The 22,307-nt window shown below is 38.5% G+C and overlaps 1 protein-coding gene and 1 long non-coding RNA gene across 2 annotated transcripts in view; one reads left to right on the top strand and one right to left on the bottom strand.

Moving 5' to 3' along the window:
• Window positions 1-413: 413 nt before the first annotated feature.
• On the top strand, window positions 414-3,406 carry LOC132636150 (uncharacterized). The gene is made up of 3 exons (XR_009581060.1): window positions 414-671; window positions 1,302-1,355; window positions 1,945-3,406. It is a non-coding gene; the product is annotated as an uncharacterized LOC132636150 (long non-coding RNA).
• Window positions 3,407-3,534: 128 nt separating this feature from the next.
• The window catches only part of LOC132636141 (ferredoxin-dependent glutamate synthase, chloroplastic-like), a 68,715-nt gene continuing 49,942 nt past the window's right edge, over window positions 3,535-22,307 (bottom strand). The window contains exons 18-33 of the mRNA XM_060352850.1: window positions 19,848-19,963; window positions 19,351-19,548; window positions 19,112-19,222; window positions 18,751-18,990; window positions 18,534-18,632; window positions 12,130-12,225; window positions 11,793-11,990; window positions 11,632-11,706; window positions 8,432-8,560; window positions 8,210-8,308; window positions 7,473-7,615; window positions 7,281-7,374; window positions 6,795-7,033; window positions 6,600-6,678; window positions 4,660-4,743; window positions 3,535-4,199 (exon numbers count right to left, since the gene is read on the bottom strand). Coding sequence (XP_060208833.1) covers window positions 4,020-4,199; window positions 4,660-4,743; window positions 6,600-6,678; window positions 6,795-7,033; window positions 7,281-7,374; window positions 7,473-7,615; window positions 8,210-8,308; window positions 8,432-8,560; window positions 11,632-11,706; window positions 11,793-11,990; window positions 12,130-12,225; window positions 18,534-18,632; window positions 18,751-18,990; window positions 19,112-19,222; window positions 19,351-19,548; window positions 19,848-19,963 — 2,180 coding nt within the window. The 3' untranslated portion in view covers window positions 3,535-4,019. The remainder of the gene's footprint in view (window positions 4,200-4,659; window positions 4,744-6,599; window positions 6,679-6,794; window positions 7,034-7,280; window positions 7,375-7,472; window positions 7,616-8,209; window positions 8,309-8,431; window positions 8,561-11,631; window positions 11,707-11,792; window positions 11,991-12,129; window positions 12,226-18,533; window positions 18,633-18,750; window positions 18,991-19,111; window positions 19,223-19,350; window positions 19,549-19,847; window positions 19,964-22,307) is intronic.

Genomic DNA, 22,307 nt, shown 5'->3' with positions numbered 1-22,307 from the left:
TTTGAATTTATCAAAGCAATTCGGCTGGCGTTGTAACTTCTTTACTTATATCTTTATTGTGTATGGAGGTGCTTTAACTTTCTTACTGTTACATCCCGTACTTTTGTACGTCGAGTTGTGTCGTAAGTAAATCGACATAAGCTTGAAGAGCAAGATTATCCCTGAGGTTATAAGTATTTATACCATGTTTAACAAGTGTAAGTACAGGTTGGAAGAGATTAGAAGCTAAGTAATTTAGAAAGTTAATGAGGATTGGTTATGGCGTTAATATGACATATACCAGCATGTAAATAGGCATAATGCATATGGTTAACATTATATAATTCCTATAATTAGTATAGATATAGGACAAAAAATGTATACCTTGTAAGTTATCAATTGGCAAGTAAAGACAAAAAATGCCTCTTCCACCGTCCATGGCACATTGGCAATTACAAATTGATACATATCAATTCTTCAAGGTGAAGAAAACCATTTGGGAGTTGCTGTACGTACACTATACAAGGACCCTCTTGATCATTTAAAAGCTCTTCACTAAATAAACCATACGGCCAGCCCTCTTTAAGTTAATTATCTTGCTAATTTTCATCTTGGTTTGGAGGTTCTGTTTATTAAAGTTTCGGGAAGGCTTCTCTACAGTTCATCCTATTCTCCTTCTTCAAAGAACTAAGGTAAGAATTCAACAATCCTTTTAAATCAGTTCATCTTCAACTTGGGGGAGATTTCACCTTGAGTTCTTCTTAGTGTAGAAATAAAGGTTCATGTAGTGTATTTGAGGATGATCTGATTGTGTTGAAGGGATGGAAATATAGTTATAAGTATGTATATGTGTTGTTGTTCTTGTTGTTCAAGGTGATATCATACTCTTCTCCATGCATTTGAGGTCATTTGGATCATATTTTGGTTATTGATGAAGAACTTGTGAAGTATAGGTTGAAAGTCATGGTTAAAACATTCTGGTTTGTTAGACTTTATTGATGTGTTGATGAAGGAGTTTCGTTGTATATGGATGCTTGTTGATGTTGTTGTGGTTGTGTTACATGAATATGAAGTAAAAAAGAGTATAAGAATATCGTATATGAAGTGTATATCGGACTGTTATGGTGTATACTCATGTATATTGATGGATTGTGTTTGGAAAGGAATTAAATAAAGCCATGGTTGTTGTTGGTTGCTGATTGTGTGGTAGTTAAAAGAAAGTAAAGGAAATGCTGCCCATTTCATTTTAGAATCGATTTATCGTTTGATATACGCGATATACTAGTGTCATTTAAGTTCACATATGTATTCCTTTGTTATAGGATTGACATAAGTGTTACGACGAGTTCGTTGTTGGATTGTATTGATGACTTGAGGTATGTAATGGCTATCCTTTCTTTTTTTGGCATGAACCCATAATCAATAAGAGTAGAACAAGTGTATACAAGAAGAGTAATTCGTCGTAGAGTTTCTATATCTTTGTTATTCCATCTTACTTGTGTTGAAATCATCCCTCGTCGAGAGTCTATATTCAGTTAGAGTATATCATCTCTTGTTGAGAAACAGAGAGTGCATCATGCATATCATTTGTAGCATCATTGCATACATTTGCCTTCGAGGCTATACAGAGATACAATTGCCTTTGGGGCTATACAGACTATATAGAGATACAATTTACCGTCGGGGCTATGCACGATCTCCGGGTCACTCACGTTGCCTTCGGGGCTATACACTTACACATTGGACCCCACATGAGGCCAGACAGTTTATTTTCAGTATTGCATACATGATAGGAGACAAAGACAGCTAGATATGTTTCAAATTATTATTGACTCTCAGTTTACATTCAGTATATCATGTATGTCAGTTCAGTTTCAGTTTCAGTTATCTATTGCCTTACATACTCGATACATTGTTTCATACTGACGTCCCTTTTTGCCGGGGGCACTGCATTCATGCCTGCAGGTACAGTTAGATAGACTGATCGACCTCCCAGCAGACAAGATCTGATATCAGCTGTTCGGTAAGCTCCCTTGTTCGGAGTTGCCAGGTCTTTTGGAGTTCTTCTTTTGTGCTTACAGACTTGATGGGTAGGCCCCTTATCCCGACCATGATACAATTATATTTTCTTTAGAGGCTTGTAGATGAGTCTTGTATATAGTGTGTCAGTGTGATAGCCTTTCCAGCTTTGTGTAAATCTATTTTGATATTGTTGGTCTTGTACGACCATGGCAGCCTTGTCGGCTTGCTTTGTTATATATATATATATATATATATGTGTGTGTGTTTGGGTGTGTGGGTTCATATGAGATAGCCAATTTACATATATTCTCAGAGTGTGGCCTTGGCAGCTCGTTAGTAGTGTCTGTGTGCAGGTAGGCCCTGTCGGCCTAAGTTGAGGGTTACCCCTCCAGAGTTATAGACTCAGAGTGGTTTGCTCGGGCCGAGTGCGGCACCGGGTGCTGACCACGCCTCTCCAGATTTGGGGCGTGACACTTTTAATGACTATTTTGCTTCTAGTGACGGATGCATAGAATTATTAGGTACAAAGATGTGATATGTTAGTTCTGGCCTAATACTACTTATAAGCTATATTATTGGTGCATGTTCCATACTAACGTTTCGATTGCTTTGTATCCAACACATATACATATTATTCTATGTGTGTGGTTCGCATATAATATGTACATATATTCATATATATTACAAAAGTAAAAAGAATCAAAATACGTATAAAAGAATAAGTGTGATTAAACTTTATCTTTGCAAGTTTAGATGATTCCCAATCATTTTGACTAGGATAAACAAGCCACATGCAAATCGTGTACTAAATAACTTAGGATACAACTCACGTGTCGAGAAACTAGTATTAATAAATGAAGTTAGAAGTAATTAATGGTGACTTTTCACCAAATGTGGAAATGAGAATATATTTTGTTATATGACAAATTCTTGTGATGAAAAAGACAAGAAAACTTGAAATGGGTGAAGAAAGTAGCCTAAAGAAGAACAAGATTGCTAAAGAGTAGTTAATGGCCGAAAATTAATTTTACGTAAACAAGTTCCGACATTTTCCGATGAAAACTCTACACTCTTTTCTAGCGAAACACACCCAAATTCAACACAATCTGCCATGACATTAAGATGCATTCAATAGGCACATTTTGTTCAAAAAAAAAAAAAAAAAAAAAAAGAGCCTAATTTTAATGCGTAAATGAATAGCTCAAACAAATTCAGGTATCTGGTTATGTAATTAGCCACTCTTTTAAACTATCTTTATCAGACAACTTACTTAGAATCTCTACTTTCGTAAAATAAGCATTTAAACAGCCCATTCACGCAAAGTTTATTTTAATACCTACAGAAAACTGTTTTTCGTAAAGAAATATAATTTATTTTAGTTCAAGCTTTAGCTTGTATCTGCTGAATAAACCAGGAAGAAAAGACACGATAGGTTTCCTAAATCAAATTTAAATGCAACTCTAAGGAATACTTTCTCATCATTAAGATGTATCACCCTCACTACTAAAATTCCATTTCCAAGTAGTGTTCGAATTATTTCATGTTTAAAGCAAAGGAAGCATTTGGCATTGCATAAATGTTCCAAACGTACTTGGCTACTCTAATTTACACTCCTGATTTAGAGTCAAGAGTCATCATACAAGTTACAACTTATTAAGCATGAGAATGAAAGCCCCCTGGTACAGAAAAAAATTAGGGGCCAGAACTAGTATGAAGCATTGTATCTGAACTTCCTAGTTCTTCGGCTAAGCAATATTGGAAAAGGTACTATTATGCCATAATTTATCAAGAATTTACAGTTTCTCCATCATCACTGTACAGCAGCTAAGCACCAACAAAAGATTAGCCCCTTGTTCGACAAAGGTAGTTGCTTGCTTCTTCAAGTGTTTTGATTTCTCAGACTTCACTATTCTTTTTTGCTGACGATCTGATCCTAAAAATTAAAATGAATTTCCTGTACAAACTGTCTCCTGATTAGACCGTGGTCATGGCTGTATGGATATGACTGGTCTTTAGATTTATTTTAAGGGTATCTCTGCAGACTGCAAAGTGACCACCTGCCCAGCAGCCGCTTGCTCATATTCAGCACAGGCCTCAGGGGTGTCTTCTTCACTGGGTGGAACCAATTGCCAAAAGAGTGGCAAATATTTGTCCCAGTCCTTGAGGATAACAGAGCCTTTCGTGCTGCCAGTTTTTTCCTAGGTAGAATGAATACACATATATTAGAACAGACTACCTCAACCACTCTGTGTACTAAGAAAAGTAAACAGTGAATCCGGTTGGCTATTTGTCTAAGATCACAAGAAAAATAGGACGGATATCGTTCATGCAAAACAGAGACACCATCAATTAACTGTATTACTGATGCTAAAGCCTAGTGGAAGAACTAAAGGCGAAAAGCCCATGAATTAAATTAATCAAAGGATAAAGAAAGATAAAAGTATGAGAGCAACACCCACACACACGCAAAAACAAATATTTTGAATTATAGATGACCATATACTTGAAAAGTTTGACGGGAGCTTTAAAGATCAGATTGTGGGTACATAAATGACAAATTCTTAAAACATGTAATTATGCCCTGATGAGCTTGTATCATTAATTGAGCATGTGTGTCCGCGCGCATGCAGGTACATACAAAAATATACATCTACTTACCACATGGGCTTTGATTAGGTTCTTTAGCTGCATTTGACCCACCGGAGCAACCACTCTCTGGATCTTAACAATCTCCTTATTTACCTTTAAAAATGGTAAAAGTGTCAGAGAATGTACGGAGAAGAATGCAGTTTCAAGAAACCAAATCAAATTTGTAATACATGGTAAAGCTGAAAGTCATCTCTCACAACCTGAAGATATAGTTGTCAAAATCAGCATTCTAAAACATGTAAAATATGATCTTATAATTCAAATTGGTGGTACGAAATCACCACATGGTCTGGCAAGAGATCTTTCAGTTACTTTTCGGATCTTTCACAACAGGGCAAGAATGTCTCCACATGGTCTACCAAGAGATTTAGTTATTCTTTTCAAATCTTACACTAGTCGGCAAGAATTTCTGCAGCTTTGGTGACTAAGCAGACTTCTAATTTATAGATCAACTCCAGAGTTTGAATTCCTAAAAGAATTCTAGCAATCAATGAAGTGGAACAAGTACCATGAGAGACCAAAATGTAAATCCCAATGAAATCAAAATACACTAGGTGATCTCTTCCCATTTGTCTAAATATTAATGTGTAGAGTTACCTGATACATGTGCTAGTGGAAGATAACAAATACCCAATGAAATAATCGAGGTGTGGTAAGCTGAAGTCAAGAGATCACCTATTTTATGGGCCAAACTGAAGTCAAAGAGGATAGATTGAAGGCGGAGCACCAACCAAGGAAGGCCACAAAGGGGCCAAAATTAAGCCCCTAAATTAGCCCACAAAGGGGCCAACTTCGCATCAAGTTAGGCGAAAGGGCCTAAAATCAGCCACAAATCAACATGATTTTAGGAGACTTAGTCATACTTTCCTGATTCTTTCCTAGTTGGTTTATGGAATGTAACCTGACACATTTAAATGCTTTCCTAGTTAGTTAGGATTTATTTCTTTTCCTTTTCCTAAGTATGTTGGACTTGTTGTCCGAGTTAGTTTATGATTTGAATTCCTAGTCTTCTAGGAGTGGTTTTACACGTCCCCTTACACTATTTATAGGGGTTCCTTTTGTTATTTCTACAACTTAGACATTATTAATACAATTTTAGAGGTTTCTCTTCTTGTACACCTTTTTGTTTGGCAACATGGGAGTTCTCCTTGCAAACTTACAAGAACATCCTGTAATTGATATCTTTGGTTTCAATTATGTCATCTGTAGAAGCTAATTAGCTTTAAGCTAATTCTTGTCTCAAGTTTCTTCAATTTGAAGTCAAGATCACTTAATCTAAGTTTTTGATTTGTTTCTCTGATAAAAGTAATTAGTTCAATCAACTAATTGTTGTTACTAGGTTCAATTCAGGGTTTCTAGGATCTTTCTTGAAGTTCTTGAATTTTACAATCTTTGTTTCTTGTTATTTAAATTTGTTTTTAGCTTCTGCGATTTCTTTGAAGTTTATTCAACTCTTGAACCCCCAAGGTGATTCTTTTACCAATCACAGACACCATCATTATAGATAAATAAGAATTCTACAAATACATTGATTTCCTTTGTCCATTCTCAACCACGTGTGATCATAAATTTAGCATCAGTAGTCTTGGTCTTTTCTTTTGCATAAATTTATAGGAAATTCTGCAATTTAAGATTGTGACGCCCAGCTTAGGAGGAAAGTCCCACAATGGCAAAACACAGGAGAGATGTTGGATATATAAGTAAGCAGGTGTAAAGGCTTTACACCCCAGTGACGCGTTTTAAAGCCATGCGGGCCTGGGCCCAAAGCAGACAATATCACTAGTGGGCTGGGCTGTTACAAATATGATTATTTTGAGTCTCTAAAATGACCTATGTATGATCAAGATTTTCACAACTTTTGTAACAAAAGCAAATCTAAAGGCACTTGAATAATACATCAATATTGTGAACAGAGGAGCAAATATTCATAAAGGTGATTCAAATCGCACCTTAGGTACAAGTGTTTCATCCTCATCAAGAATGTATGCCAAACCTCCGGTCATACCAGCAGCTACATTTCTACCAACCCTGTTTTAAGAAAGAAAACATAGCTCAAATCCATGTCAGGAATTCTGCACTGTCCAAATTGTACCTTCACATCTCTTACGATAATGAGTCGAGTGTGAACAACAAACAATACTTACTTTCCAAGCACAACGACACATCCTCCTGTCATGTACTCACAACAGTGGTCCCCAGTGCCTTCCACAACAGCTTCAGCAAGAGAATTCCTCACAGCAAAACGCTCCCCTGCTTTACCTCGGACAAATACTTGACCACCTGTTGCTCCATATAAGCAGGTGTTCCCTACTATGGTAGCATCCTCCGGACAGAATCCAGTATTTTCGACGGGAGTTACAACCAATTCTCCTCCAGCCATGCCCTTTTGAAATTTGAATCAGTAACTTCTTTTAGTACGGATGGATTATTATATTCTTAAGATTCATATAGTGAGCTTATTACACAGCTTGGCAATATAACTTTGCAGTTCAAACATCAAAGATACCACATGTGGCATGTGAAACCAGAATTACACTCCACCAATTACCAATGCCCAGAAAGGAAAAACATAACAGACAGTTTCAAATCCACGTGGATCATATTGATAAGATATAGGTTGCTCAACAAACCTTTCCTACATAGTCATTAGCTTCTCCAATAAGTCTGATGTTCATTCCAGGTGTCAGAAAACAAGCAAATGATTGGCCAGCACTCCCAGTAAACCTGCATAGTGGAGAAAAACAACATTTGTTCATGCTGATCTAGGACTCTAATTATTATAATCACAAATACAGAAGACAAATCATAAAAGATAATCTTACGTTATGTTCAGCTGCCCAGCAAAACCAGTATCACCATATTTCTTAGCCACGGCACCCGCAATACGACCACATACAGCACGGTCAATATTGTATATTTCAACTGTCTTGTTGACCACCTTTTCATTCTCAATCGCATCAGATATCTGCATATTAAAAGTTTGGCCATTGGTTCCTTATAATTTCTCCTAGAATCAACAACAACAACAACAACATACCCAGTTGAATCCCACAGTGTGGGGTCTGGGGAGGGTTAAATGTACGCAGACCTTACCCCCACCTTGGGCGGTAGGGAGGCTGTTTCCGAAATAATTTCTTCTAGAATATGGAAATTTAATGGATTTTTCATTTGAATTCAAAAAGGCACCAAACAATATATTATGAATTATATTTGTTGTCCAAAATCTTGTAACTACATTCTTTTGTTGATGTATTGAAAGACACTGCTCTGCCAAAAAATTCTATCAAATAAGGAAATGGAAGACACTGCTCTTTCTGTGCCAAAGACTGGCCTGCTTTCTTTATGTTATGTTGTTCAAGTTCCAAATATGCAGCCCTTTGTGTGCGGGGCCGTTAAGAGTCCCATATTGGTTGAGGGTATGGGTTGTCATCTCCTTATATGACCTTGGACAATCCTCACCTATGAGCTAGCTCTTGGGATTTAGGGTCAAGGTTCGTTTTCTTAACATGATTAATTGGATATTTTGATTCATGCAACGAAAATTCTCAAGTGATCTTACCTTAGGGTCAGCCAGCAAAACATCATCCAGAACAGGACCATTACTATGAACTTCCTGGTTCCTTATCATAGTGCTGCTCCACTCAGGCAACCCAACATTCTAAAAACATAATGAAATGCCTTGATTCTTTTTGTCAAATAAAATAGGAAGAAAGTAATACACAAACAACTTCAAGTAACTTATCAATTGATTGATAGATCAAATGTCTTTAAAAATACTTACAGAGAGGATGTAACTAAGATCAAGATGCCGAGTTTTCATTAATGATATATCTCTAGATCTAAGTATATCTGTGCGTCCAATTATGTCATCCAGTTTCTCATAGCCTAGTTGAGCCAGCATGCCTCTCACCTGGCCAAAGATAGTGGAAAAAGAAATTAGCAGACACAAAAAAAGAAGGGCATGCTGATGAGTTCAATTTGAAAAATTGCAGTAAAATGAAATTGCACATGACAATTAGTTAGCTGGTTTTTAGATCACCAAATCCTTGCTTGCATTTTTTGCTCAAGTGAAGGGACTTTTGAATACAGATTACTTCTTCCAGTTCCGCATAAGAAATCTGAGAATTGCAATCCAAACACAATTGACCATCCTCATATCACTGGACAAATCTATGAGTGTCCGGGCCAGACAGAAATTTCACAGCTAATGTCCATTGTAGGCGTAATTTGTGATTTCTATGCCTGCCGCTTGAATCTTCAGTGAACAGATTATTGGTGTTCCCTGAACCAAACCCCTATCTGAAACTGTATCTTGTAAAACCATGTTGCCAGTAAGGTTGGTTACAGTATCAGCAGCATATCAGGGGTTGCTTCTCGAGAGGAATATCAAAGATATGGATCTCTTGTAAGAGAAACTGAAGAAAAGGTTGAGCAAGTGGGAAGAGACAATATTAGTCTAAGGACGGGAAATTACGTCGTTGAAGTCTACAAGTACGACATATCCACATATATGTCTTTATTTTGTATTCTTTGGCAATGCAGGAAATTTGGAGAAAATATGAGAGACTTCTTGTACGAAGGAAATGAGGGTGCAGAGAAATTTTTGGTAGAATGTGGTTGACAAGAAGATAAAATTTCCCACAGATGAAGGGGAACTATAGATCCGGAAATTATCTAATTTCAATGCAGAAATACTGTGGGAAAGTTTACCCTCCCCAGACCCCACTATTGTGGGATTACACTGGGTAGTGACCAAGACCAATGCAGAAATACTGAGTAGTGGGTGTGGAGATTCACTTGTTGTAAGAACACTTAATAGCCTAATATGAAATTAGACAACATTAGATCTTTCCGGGTGAGACGATGACTCTTATGGGGTAAGTGTGCCAAAGAGGATCATGAAGGGAAGATATAGGTTCACAGGGCACATCGGATAGCTGTTAGCACTACAATAAAAAGAAACTATTATCCTGGAAGGATTTTGGAGTGGAGAAACAACTTTGCAGGAGGCACATCCACATATTTAGGTTTAGTTTAACATGGAGGTTACAATGGCTGACTACCGTAAGATAGATAGTCAGGATATTATTCAAGATATTATTTCAAAAGGGCCATTTATAACTGAGATTGGGAGATTGAGGAGTTCTTACAGAAACTATACAATTGCTTCATAAGGGGTGAGGGTCGGCCGGATGGCACGGAGTAGTGAAAATGTTAAAATGTTGTAGGAATATTGTAAATGATACTGTCTATCAATTAGGAAAAGTCAGATTTAATAAGATTGATTATGTAATTAGGTAAAATATTTTCCTTCCTATCTTAGCACTTGTATATTCACTATTTAAGACCCAGCAGCTTGACAGAATAATCAAGCTGAGTTTTCACAATGAGCGAGGTTAGAGAATAATCGATGCACAACTTGCGACTTCCGGAAGAAAGAAAGAAAGATCATCGTAGTGCAATTGTCCGGCGACTCCGAAGTTATTTCAATTTCCTTCTAAACCAACACCACTACTATGTCAGGCATCTTCCGACAACCAAAGCCCAGTCAGCCCTGCCGAAAAAGATGTCGTCAGGTAAAACATTTTCCTTCCTATCTTAGCACTTGTATATTCACTATTTAAGACCTAGTAGCTTGAGGGAATCAAGCTGAGATTTCACTCATTTCTTTATTCCTTATTTTTTTCCCTCACAGAAATCTCCTACAGTGAGACCATGTTAAAGTAATAACTACAGGGTTAAGAGCGAAGTATGGGAGAAAATTGGACATACAATGGCAACAGAGGAAATAGCATTCCTTACTTCGGTGTAGTGCGAGATACAATTTTATCGGCAAATAACTTACGGAGAAGGAGGTGGATGTGTTAAGTTGGTGTAGCTTGTATATTGACTGCAAAAAGGGAGAAAGTTTGGCATACCAAAGCACCAGAGAAATCAACATTCTTGGTCTGTACTGTGAGATACAATCTTAACAGTACTTAAGGAAAAGGAGGTGGATATGCTAAAGGGAAATAACTTGAAAGGAGGTGGATATAAGTTGGTTTTCCTTGTCGAGGAATGCAAAAAGAATACGGACCATATCCTGTTGCTTTCAGGTCTGCTTCAGAGCTTTGGGCAGGCATTCTTGATATTCAACAATGTAGAAGTTTTATAACGGACAGCGGAGAAGCAGTAACAAGTTAGACATTACAGAAGATGGCACCAAAAGAAAAACAGCTTCAGAACAATGGCACTGCGCCCTTTTTGGCTCATCTGTAATGAGAGAATGAGAGTGCATTCTAAAATAGCGAGAGTAATGTAGTATGAAAACAGTCATTTTTTTCATTTATATTTTGGTGTAAAGAGAACACACGTAAGTATACATAGCTGGAGTAACTTGATATATGAGTGCAGTTGAATGATGTATTTACTTAGAAGAAAAGAACCCTTTTACTGTCCATTCAGTTGTTTCTTCTGCAACACACATATAGGAGAACTTCTGCAACCCCGTGAAGAGTTACATCAGATAAAAAGGAGGCGTATTGTTCCTCTGTAAGTTCCAATGTAGCACTCAATATTGCATAAGAAACCTTTTCTGAATTGCAAGCGATCTAGAACCAAAGTAACTTCAGATATGGAAGGATCAGAATCTCAAGCAATTTCAATTCAAAAGCTAAATTCTATACACCAACGTAAAATAAATACTTATTGCAAATTATGTAACGACATGATATCTCCCACAAGAGACAACATCAGAATCCCTTCTGCACTATGCTTACGTCAAAATTCAATGTCTCACCCTTGAGTAGACCCTTACACCGAAAGGACCTATAGTAAAATGATCCTTGTAACCGTAACATTTTTACACATAATGGGATACTGCATAAGTTAGCCAGGAAACAAACAAGGAAATGACAGCTATGTCTTTTCTAAGGAAATACAAAAGACCAAACGGAAAACAGAATTTCTTCAATTACATTATATATGTGAGCATAAGCTTACCTCTTCAGCAACATACAAAAAGTAGTTAACAAGGTCTCCTGGAACACCTGGGAACCGAGCTCGTAACTCCTCTCTCTATCAGTTTTGAGAACAAAAATGTTCAGAAATTCAAATATTATCAATAAACATGATGAAGATGATTGAAAATGGGACATAGCTACCTGACTGGCAACACCAACTGGACAATTATTTGTATGGCATATGCGGGCCATTACACAACCCGTGGCTATCATTGCTACCGAACCAAATCCATACTCGTCTGCACCCATTGCTGCAGCCATCATGACATCAAATCCACTTTTAAATCCACCATCAACTCTAAGAACAACCCTTTCTCTCAACCCATTTTCAATTAGTGTCTGCACACGGCCATTCAAAGAATTAAAATAGGAAAAGAAAAGAATTAGAACGAACAAAGTATTAATGGCAACTTACTTCCATGTAATGAGAAAATTATTAGATAGACACTGAAAAAGGTTCATTTCTACAGTAAATAACCTGATGTGTCTCTGTAAGTCCAAGCTCCCAGGGACCACCAGCATGCTTAATTGAACTTACTGGACTTGCTCCAGTTCCCCCATCATGCCCTGATATCTGTAAATGATACAATCGCCGAAAAGACTTGCTTTACTACGTTTGATTTTCCAAACAACATCAAGCCTCAAGGTTTCCATGTAAAGTGTCAAAAATGAATTAAGGAATAGATTGTTGTCTCCTTAATAGTCTTGGGCAATTCTCACCTCATAAGCTAGCATTTGAGGTTGAGATAGACTCAAGGTCAATTTATTTAGATGGAGGCGAGGAAGGAGGCGAAGTTAGCGGTTACGACGGCTAATACTGCTGTGTTTGGACGCTTGAATGGAGAACTGGGGGAAAAAGGCGGGGACAAGAAGTTGTACAAGCTAGCCAAAGCAAGGGAGAGGAAGGCTCGGGACCTGGATCAAGTGAAGTGTATTAAAGACGAGGGAGGCGAAGTGTTGGTGGAGGATGGCCATATTAGACGTAGATGGCAGACCTACTTTCATAAACTCTTGAATGAAGAGGGGGACCGGAACATCGTATTAGGCGAATTGGAGCTCTCTGAGAGCCGCCGCGACTTTGGGTACTGCAAGCGGGTCAAGGTTGAAGAGGTCGAGGGGGTTATGCGTAAGATGAGCAGGGGGAGAGCGACCGGGTCAGATGAAATCCCGATAAATTTTGGAAGAATGTGGGCAGGGGAGGCTTGGAGTGGCTTACGCGGTTGTTGAATGTTACTTTTAGGACGTCGAAGATGCCTGAAGAGTGGAGATGGAGCACCATGGTCCCGTTGTACAAGAACAAGGGGGATATCCAAAACTACAACAACTATAGGGGTATCAAGCTGTTGAGTCACACGATGAAAGTTTGGGAGAGAGTGGTGGAAGCGAGGATGAGGAAGATAGTGTCTATTTCGGAGAACCAGTTCGGATTCATGCCGGGGCGTTCGACTACATAAGCCATTCACCTTGTGAGGAGGTTGGTGGAGCGGTATAGGGATAAGAAGAAAGACTTGCACATGGTGTTTGTTGACCTGGAAAAGGCTTACGACAAAGTCCCAAGGGAGGTGCTGTGGAGATGTCTGGAAGCTAGAAGTGTTCCTGTAGCTTACATTCGAGCGATTAAGGACATGTATGATGGAGCCAAGACTCGGGTGAGGACGGTTTGAGGGGACTCAGAACACTTCCCAGTCACGATGGGTCCGTATCAGGGGTCCGCTCTTAGCCCGTTTTTGTTTGCTTTGGCGATGGACGCACTGACGCGCCACATTCAAGGAGAGGTGCCGTGGTGCATGTTGTTTGCAGATGATATTGTAATTATTGACGAGTCGCGGAGTAGTGTTAACGCGAGACTGAAGGTTTGGAGATAGACCCTGGAGTCGAAAGGTTTCAAGTTGAGCAGGACTAAGACAGAGTACTTAGAGTGCAAGTTCAGTGATGTGATAGAGGACGAGGACGAGGACGAGGAAGTGCAGCTGGATACTCAGGTCATCCCGAAGAAAGAAAGTTTCAAGTACATGGGATCGATCATCCAAGGAAATGGTGAGATTGATGACGATGCCAGACATCGTATTGGGGCGGGATGGATGAAATGGATGCTCGCATCGGGAGTGTTGTGCGATAAGAAGGTGCCGTCTATGCTTAAGGGAAAGTTCTACAAAGTGGTGATTAGACCGACTATGTTGTACGGGACGGAATGCTGGCCAGTGAAGAAAGCTCATGTCTAGAAAAGGAAGGTAGCAGAGATGCGGATGCTGAGATGGATGTGCGGTCATACCAAGAGAGATAGGATTCGGAATAAAGTGATTCGGGACAAGGTGGGTGTGGCCCCAATAGTGGATAAGATGCGGGAAGGGAGGTTGAGATGGTTCGGCCATGTGCAGCGTTGATGCGTTGATGCACCAGTGAGGAGTTGTGAGAGGCTGGCAATGCTGGGCCCGAAGAGAGAGAGGGGTAGGCCAGGGAAGGCCTGGGGAGAGGTGATTCGGTAGGATATGGCGCTACTTCAGCTTACCGAGGACATGACCGATGATAGGAGGGTGTGGAGGTCGAGTATCAGGGTAGAGGACTAGTAGGGGGCCGCGAGGATTTCTTTTCCGCATTAGGAGTTTTATTATCTTTGTTCACTCGCTTATTTTTTATATCTCTCATACAACTTGCTTGTTTATCTCTTTCTTTCTTTAACGTCATTTATCTTATTATATGTTGCCATTATTATTGTTGTCTTGGCACCTTTTCTTGAGCCGGGGGCAATGTTATCAAAGGCGCGCTTTAAGCGCGCTTAAGCCCTGAAGCGAGGCTCAAAACATGTTGAGCGCTTCGCCTCGCTTTATGTGCGCTTCAGTGTCGTTATCAAGGCTCTAAGACATACTTTTCCTTGCCAATGAGCCTCTCTTGAGGAGGTGACACTAGATGATTGATATTTCAGTTTATCTTAATATTTTTACAATTTCTTTGTCCATATATTTGTTATTCATGCTTATTACTATTAATCTTGGACTAAACATATATATATTTGTATTTTTGCACCATTGCGCTTTTTTTCATTAAAGCCCACGCTTTATATGCGCTTCGCGCTTAAAGCCCCAGCTGACCTTAGAGCTTTTTTTGCGCTTTTCGCTTTTGATAACACTGGCCGGGGGTCTATCAGAAACAACCTTCCTACCTCCCAAGGTAGGGGTAAGGTCTGCGTACACTCTACCCTCCCCCAGACCCCATAACGTTGGCGTGATTCGATTTGAGCAACGGATCCTGACGTGATACATCCTCGTAATGAAAATAGAGTGGAAACATGAGTTGATCCATAAGGAGTATTAGATTGAAGTTCTCTTAAAGAAGACCGCCAACTGTGAGAGTACACTGGGTCTGGGTATGTTGTTGGTAGCAGAGCCAAACTCATTCCAATTCTTGGTTATGTTGGGTCTCCATGTCATTTTGTCCATGCTCCAGATATCCAGTCTAGAAGATCGAGGAGGAGGGGTATTTAGGTCCATATTGGTCGAGGGAATGGATTGTTATTATGGTTTTGGATGATCCTCACCTAATGAGCTAGCTTTGGGAGGTTGAGTTAGGCTCAAGGTCCATGTTCTTAACACCCATGCAGCAAATAAAATTATAATTAAATTTAAATTTGAAAAAAAAAAAAAAAACTTCATTTTAGGAGGACAAAGACCCAAATGATGAAACCTAGAAAGATTGACACGAGAAGATTTATACAGTTTGGATAGATTATATCATGAATAAATATTGTCCAAGATTCATTATAAAAGACATCTTTGTAGGAAGTCGATCACGCATAAGGAAAATCACATCATTAAACTGAGTTAGTTAATAATCATCTACTACATTGCAAGATATATCAGATAAGGTGAAAACACAAGAAAGACCAAAAAACAAACTCTAATACTAAATATTTTTTTAACCGTTCATTGTAGATACTAAATATAATTACAACTACTACTACGTCACTCCAAGCTAGTTGGGATCGGCTATATAAACTATATTCAATATTCTCCACTTCAGGCTGTTTTGTTTCACTACTCAAGAATTTATCTTTTAAGAGAAATTAGGATTCTCTAACAATAGGGACTCGCAAAGTCTCACAACTTATCCCTATACTGTCATTCATCTCTAACAAAACCAAAAGGACTCTGTCAAAAATCAGACCCAATGTAAGTATACAAATAACATTAAGCTTTAATACAGACTAGTTTTCTTTCTTCAGAAAGGTAGGTGTACTATAAAGAAAATAAGCACCAATAAGGTGTTGTTCAAAAGTATTTACAGAGACTCCTAAGCTGATGTGATTCTTCGAGTTAACAAAGAACCAATCGACCAGGATCTTGTTCTTGAAGCGATTACTTCTCGAAATTATGTGATTTCAAGACGAGGAGAAAGATGACGATTTGAACTATAAAATTGGCTCTTGAATCGATTAAAACAAATAAATATTGAGGGTACAACGATGGAAAGGATATTAGGATTCTGGGTATGAAATAGAATGAAATTTTAATCAAGAAACGCGTTCTTGAATGATCAAGAACAAATAAAATTCCTAAGTCACCACTTGAAATCAATTAACGTGATAAAGAAACACCACACGCAACTGAAAACAAGGTAAAGACTATCACCACCTTGCTTGGAACCAAAACAAGGATAAAGAACACCAAATAGAGAAAATAACTCTATTGCAAACTAGGGTTTAAGCTCAAAAACGTGAATAGTATCTTTACAAGTCATGAGAACCCTTTATATAGGCCTAGGGTCTCTTCTTTTATGACTACAAATCCCTATTCTACTCTAGAAAGGAAATAGCTAAAAACAAGGAAAGTAAAATCCCTACTTTATAAGGAAAAGAACAAAGAAAACTAGAATCCTACTAGAACTAGGATAAAGATCCTACTAATGATAGGAAATTAAATCCTACTATGATATAAATCAAGAAACAAGAAACCTATTTAGAAAAGGATTCAAGAAACAAGAATGGGAAATAATCTTCAAACTTGAGCTTCTTGGACTTTTCTTTTTCTTGAATTTCAGTCTTGTGTTTCTTGATTTTCTTGAATTTCTTGATATTCTTCATCTTTCATCATAAGGTGTGTCCTTTCTTAATCTTAATGGGACCCTATGAGTTCTTAACACTCCTTCAGCTTCATTTACAGCATTTTGTTTACACCAAAAGTAAAACAGAAGTAAACAATTCATTTTATCTTCTGAATGGAGTTTCTTTTGTCCCTGAAGCATCCGTCATTTCTTTCTCGCAATTCTTGGAAGTACTTGAACTTTCTAAAGGTTTGACCCAAGGATAAGACAAACTACTTTTGAAAGATCAATAGCAAGGGTATCTTCATAGTTACACTCTTGTTAGTAGGCTGCCAAATTTTGTTGGACAGCAATGATGCTGCTGGCCTTGGGGGAAAATCTGGAAGACAGATGCCCCATAGCATGCTTCACTTGGTTGGTGGCTAGAAAGGCTTGCCTGACACATGAAAATCTACCGAGAAGAGGATTTTGTGCTCAAAGTGTACATTTTTTGAGTCAAGACTGAGAATGTCAATCACTTATTTAGTTATTTTAGGACATTAGATCAGCTAAAATCATCCTTCGATTCTCAAATCTCCTAGAATTAGGGATAAGTTTCCTAGTTTTTCTCTTTCTCTTTACTATAAATTTGTACCTCTACAGATGAAAACAATTGAGTAATTGTGGTACCAAAACTTACACAAAGGTATCACCTTCTCCTCCCCCACCCTCCCACTCCAAAACAAGGAGGGGCTCTACACCAGATACATCACAAAAGACAGGCAACTGTTAAACACTAGAACAAATATGAACCCATGAGGTATGACCTGCCAAGACCATAGAAATTATTGTACTTTGGTGTAGTAAGCAATTATCCGGACCTAAAAATCACTGTCATTGGAGAAACCGTTAATCCAGTTATGTTGCTTAAATACAAATTAAACGGATATGAAATGTCCTGGCATATTTCATCTAGTATCCTATTTCAAAGATATCTCATCTAGTATCTCCAAATGATGTGTCAAATTGCAGAATCGATTGACAATGAGATGTACCAATTCTATTATATTGTGAACCTAATATTGGAACATTCTTTGTTTCCATTTCATACCTAATGACATAGAAGGCTAATTAGTTTTAGGATTTCCAATTTCTTAACAGTAAGAATTTAAAAGATGACTCCCACCTCTCTCTCCAATCTATACAAATGAATAATATAATTCTTATGTAACAACTGCCAAGCCAGACAGCTTAATTCAATTTGACATATAAAAAGGATGTGAGTCAACCAACTGTCACATCCCAAAAACCAATATGTATCATTTTGATAAGGGGATACCCACTTGGGAAAATCCACTACACAAAAGCATTTACCCACAGGAAAAAATTAAAAAAATAATGGTCTTTTAAAATTTCAACTCCTACAAAGTTTCAAGTCATTTAACTTTGGAGGGAAAGGAACAGGAGAGCCTCTGAAGGTGTGTAAAATGATTATTAGCAGATGAAGGTCTGCCATTTATTTCTAGTTAATTTATGGTGCAAACATGAGGTCCCACTTAGTATAGATGACCAGCAGTTATTGAGAAAAACACATCTTTGTATAGGTCTCTACTCTCTAGTTTTGCTACTTATATCCCGAGAATTCTTCCACCACATTAATAAGCTATTACTTCACAAAAAAAAGAAAAAGAAATTGCAAGTGGCCCACCATAACAGCCAGCTGAAAAATGTTAGATAGCTAAGCTAGCTCGCAGTCTCTCTCTCTCTCAGGAAACATGGCCAATTTCTCTTCTTTCTCTAGGTTTCAGCTTCAATCAGGTCAAAGCACAAAGGACGCATATAAAAGGCACAAATATTAAAGGTTACCTGTATGATATCAGCATTTCCCTTTGCTACCCCAGAAGCCACAGTACCAATACCTGCTTCAGCCACAAGCTTTACAGATACCTTAGCTTTTGGGTTGACCTGCTCATGAATGAAAAATCAGAATATTAAGCTTTTCAGATAACGTAGCTTCTGGGTTGATACTGCTCACGAATGAAAATCACAATTGAAAGGAACAACATTTAAGCACGTCTTTCACCTGATGAAGGTCATAAATCAACTGAGCAAGATCCTCGATAGAATAAATATCATGGTGTGGTGGTGGAGATATAAGAGGAACTCCCGGTTTTGAATTCCTTAGCCTTGCAATGTAAGCGCTAACTTTTTTACCAGGCAATTGGCCACCTTCACCTGGTTTTGCACCTTGAGCAACTTTAATTTCCAACTGGCCGGCATTAGCTAGAAATGTAGGAGTGACACCAAAGCGTCCGGAAGCAACCTGAAAAGGTGGTAAGGAAGTCAAGTGACTTCTCCACAAATCAACACGAAAACAACCTACCCATAAAAAGAACTAACAATCACATCACAAGATATGCAGACAAAACTCATAGTGCACATACCTGCTTAATTGCACTTGTGGCAGTATCTCCATTTTGAAGACCTTTAAGATGTGGAAGTGTTGGAGAATATCCATCAACGACATCAGTAAGTGGTTTCCAGCGAATTGGATCCTGTTTGAAGTTAACAATTCAAACTGATATCATCATTTGTGTAGAATAGTAAGTGATAAAGAAAATAATTCCAGTGGCAAAGTAAGAGAAATCTAGATAGTGCTCAACACAACACTGGTATAACTTACCTCACCACCTTCTCCTGAGTTTGATTTTCCACCCAATCTATTCATTGCAATTGCAATAGCTTCATGAGTTTCCCTTGAAATAGCTCCAAGTGACATGCCTCCAGTGCAAAACCGCTGCACAATTGCTGAAGCAGGTTCAACCCTTCCAACTGGTATAGGTGAACCATCACTTTTGAATTCAAGAAGATCTCTGAGAACCTGCAATAAATAGATATCTTAAAAAACAATGATTTGTTTTGGTGTATTTCACCCTTCTTTCATCTTTACAGATAGAACAATAGAGAGGATATTACTAGAAGGTTTATGTCAGCAATTACTATTAATGCATCTTATGCATCTGCTTTTTCAGGAGTGATATTTGGCTGTGCATAAGCATCAGGAGACACATAAATTCAGTAGTAGCGGTAGTAAACTACAGGACCAAATTAGATCTCCAGATGATAAGAAATTGCAAAGATATCCAATTACAAGAAACAGAAACTAGTAAAACAACTCACGTTTACAGGTCGATTAGCCAAATGCTGCTGATAAACTGAATATGCACTTTCACTCTTTTGGCGGACAGCTTTATGGAGCAGTTTTGACATCTCTGGGTTGTTTCCATGGTATTCACCTTTTAATTAAAGGGAAGAGAGAGTCAAGGAAATGAAAACCAAAAGAAACACAAGCTAATAGCCATCAAGACTTCATCTTGAAACAAAGATACCACTATTTTTCATTTCCCAAAAAAAGATGATTAAAAGAGTATCTTTCGGTTCACAAAATAGAGCTAGGAATGACATCCACATTTCACGAAGAAAGCACGGGACTGCGGCACTTGTAACAATTTAAGGTAATTACACCAAGTTTATTTTTGCTCCATCGTTGAGCTTTTGCTCAAGAGGAGTATGAAGGAGACACAAAAGTTTAACAAGATATATGATTCTAGAAAGCTGGTTTCTTGGAGGAACTTGGAACTATAGGACTAGCCAGCAGGTAGACACGACCTTGTTATTTCTGGGATCCTTCTCTCAAAATAGACTCCATAAAATGCACATAGGAAACAGAATCACAACTGTCCTCACTGAAGTCTGGCAATTCACCAGTTATTCTCTGGTCAGGGCATCAAAAAGGGAAGGTAACAACAACAACAACATACCCAGTTGAATCCCACAGTGTGGGGTCTAGGGAGGGTTAAATGTACGCTGACCTTACCCCCACCTTAGTAGGGAGGCTGTTTCCGAAAGACCCTCGGCTCAAAAGAAAACAAGAAAACAAGGGGAGAAAAGTCAGATACCGACAGGCAAATCAAAGCTATGCGAAAATGAAAAAAAACAAGGGCAAAGAAGTCATGATAAAACAGCATGGAGATACAAGACCCAACACATAAAAGCAGGAAACATAGGGCAATAAAAAGTAGAGCAAAGCTACGCCTACTAGTGCGACAGAAAAGCGAGACTACCTACTAGTCTTCTACCCTAATCTGAGCCCTCCACAACCTCCTATCTAAGGTCATGTCCTCGGTAATCTGAAACAACGCCAAGTCCTGCCTAATCACCTCTCCCCAATATTTCTTTGGCCTTCCTCTACCTCTCCTAAAACCGTCCAAAGCCAACCTCTCACACCTCCGCACTGGGGCATCTATGCCTCTCCTTTTCACATGCCCAAACCATCTCAACCTCGCTTCCCACATCTTGTCCTCCACCGATGCCACTCCCACCTTGTCCCTGATGTCCTCATTCCTGATCCTATCTCTCCTAGTGTGCCCACACATCCACCGCAGCATTTTCATTTCCGCGACTTTCATCTTCTGCATCAAAAAGGGAAGGTGACAGAAGCTAATCACCACTATCTAGGTTACTTCTCTTATCCCTTCAAATGTTTGTTTAAGAGTAACTTAGTCTTAATAGCAATAAAAATAAGACACATTTAATAAATTATACATCGGATAAAAATTACTCAAATATTGCAATCCAGCATGAAATGGACATGTGACCCACTTCAAAATTTGGTCAAGTTCTTATTCTTCACAATCTTAAATTTGGCTAGTCGACTTGGAAGCTGTCTTGGCACCCAACTACATCTCTTTGTACGCGCAGTACAAATTTAAGTATGGAGAGCATGGTTCACTCCCTAATTTCATAAATATCCTAATTAGACAAACACTTAATGTGGGGTGGGGGTGGAGACTCAACAATTGGGGAATGAAATGGCAGCATCATTTCTTCCCTTAAATGAATACGGTCAGGTATCTTATCTGAATTTCCTAGTCAAGCAGTTTCTATCTAATGCGTCTTAATTGAGAGCCCTTCATAATGATCCAAGTATGAAAATATCAGTTTTTTCATGAGAATTCCTCTTCTTCCCTCCCACTCTCTCTGTCCTCATTTATCCCTCCGCCTCCCTCGCACACAAAGAGATAAGGAAATAGAATGCCGAGGCTGTTTATTAGCCTGGTATAGCTTCCTCAAGGTAAAGAGCTAACTCTGATCTACCTCTATACAATCTCTTTTTTTCTTTTTTTTTTCTTTTTTGGATAGCGGTGGTGTCTGGGTCAGCTACCCTCTATACAAACTTTTGGAGTCTAGAACGTTAAAAAAACAACAGACAGATAAAGAAATAATAGATTGCCCAAAAGATGGAATGCCCAAAAGATGGAATGCCCAAAGGATGTTTAACTTTGTTTCACTCAGCAGACCACAATTATGAGTTGACATGAGTATCTCAATTTGGTAAAGCTTGGTATTGCTTCCTAATGACCTACATCTCTACTACAAGCTTGGGGTCTAGCATGTTAAGAAAATATACCACAGCGCACACATGCAATGTTTTTGTCTTGAACAAGCTTTCTCTGAAGACACCAGAAACAGGCAGAGTGTATGCAGACTTTAAACACCATTAAAGGTCAATACAATTCTACAACATTTGCTTAGGTTCCATAGATCTGGATACTGTATAATTAAAGATATACTTCCAAA

This window comes from Lycium barbarum, chromosome 1 (genome assembly GCF_019175385.1).
Source record: "Lycium barbarum isolate Lr01 chromosome 1, ASM1917538v2, whole genome shotgun sequence".
Classification (NCBI taxonomy): Eukaryota; Viridiplantae; Streptophyta; class Magnoliopsida; order Solanales; family Solanaceae; genus Lycium; species Lycium barbarum.
Note: the sequence above shows the minus strand (reverse complement) of the source record. Positions and strands in the feature narration are given on the sequence as shown.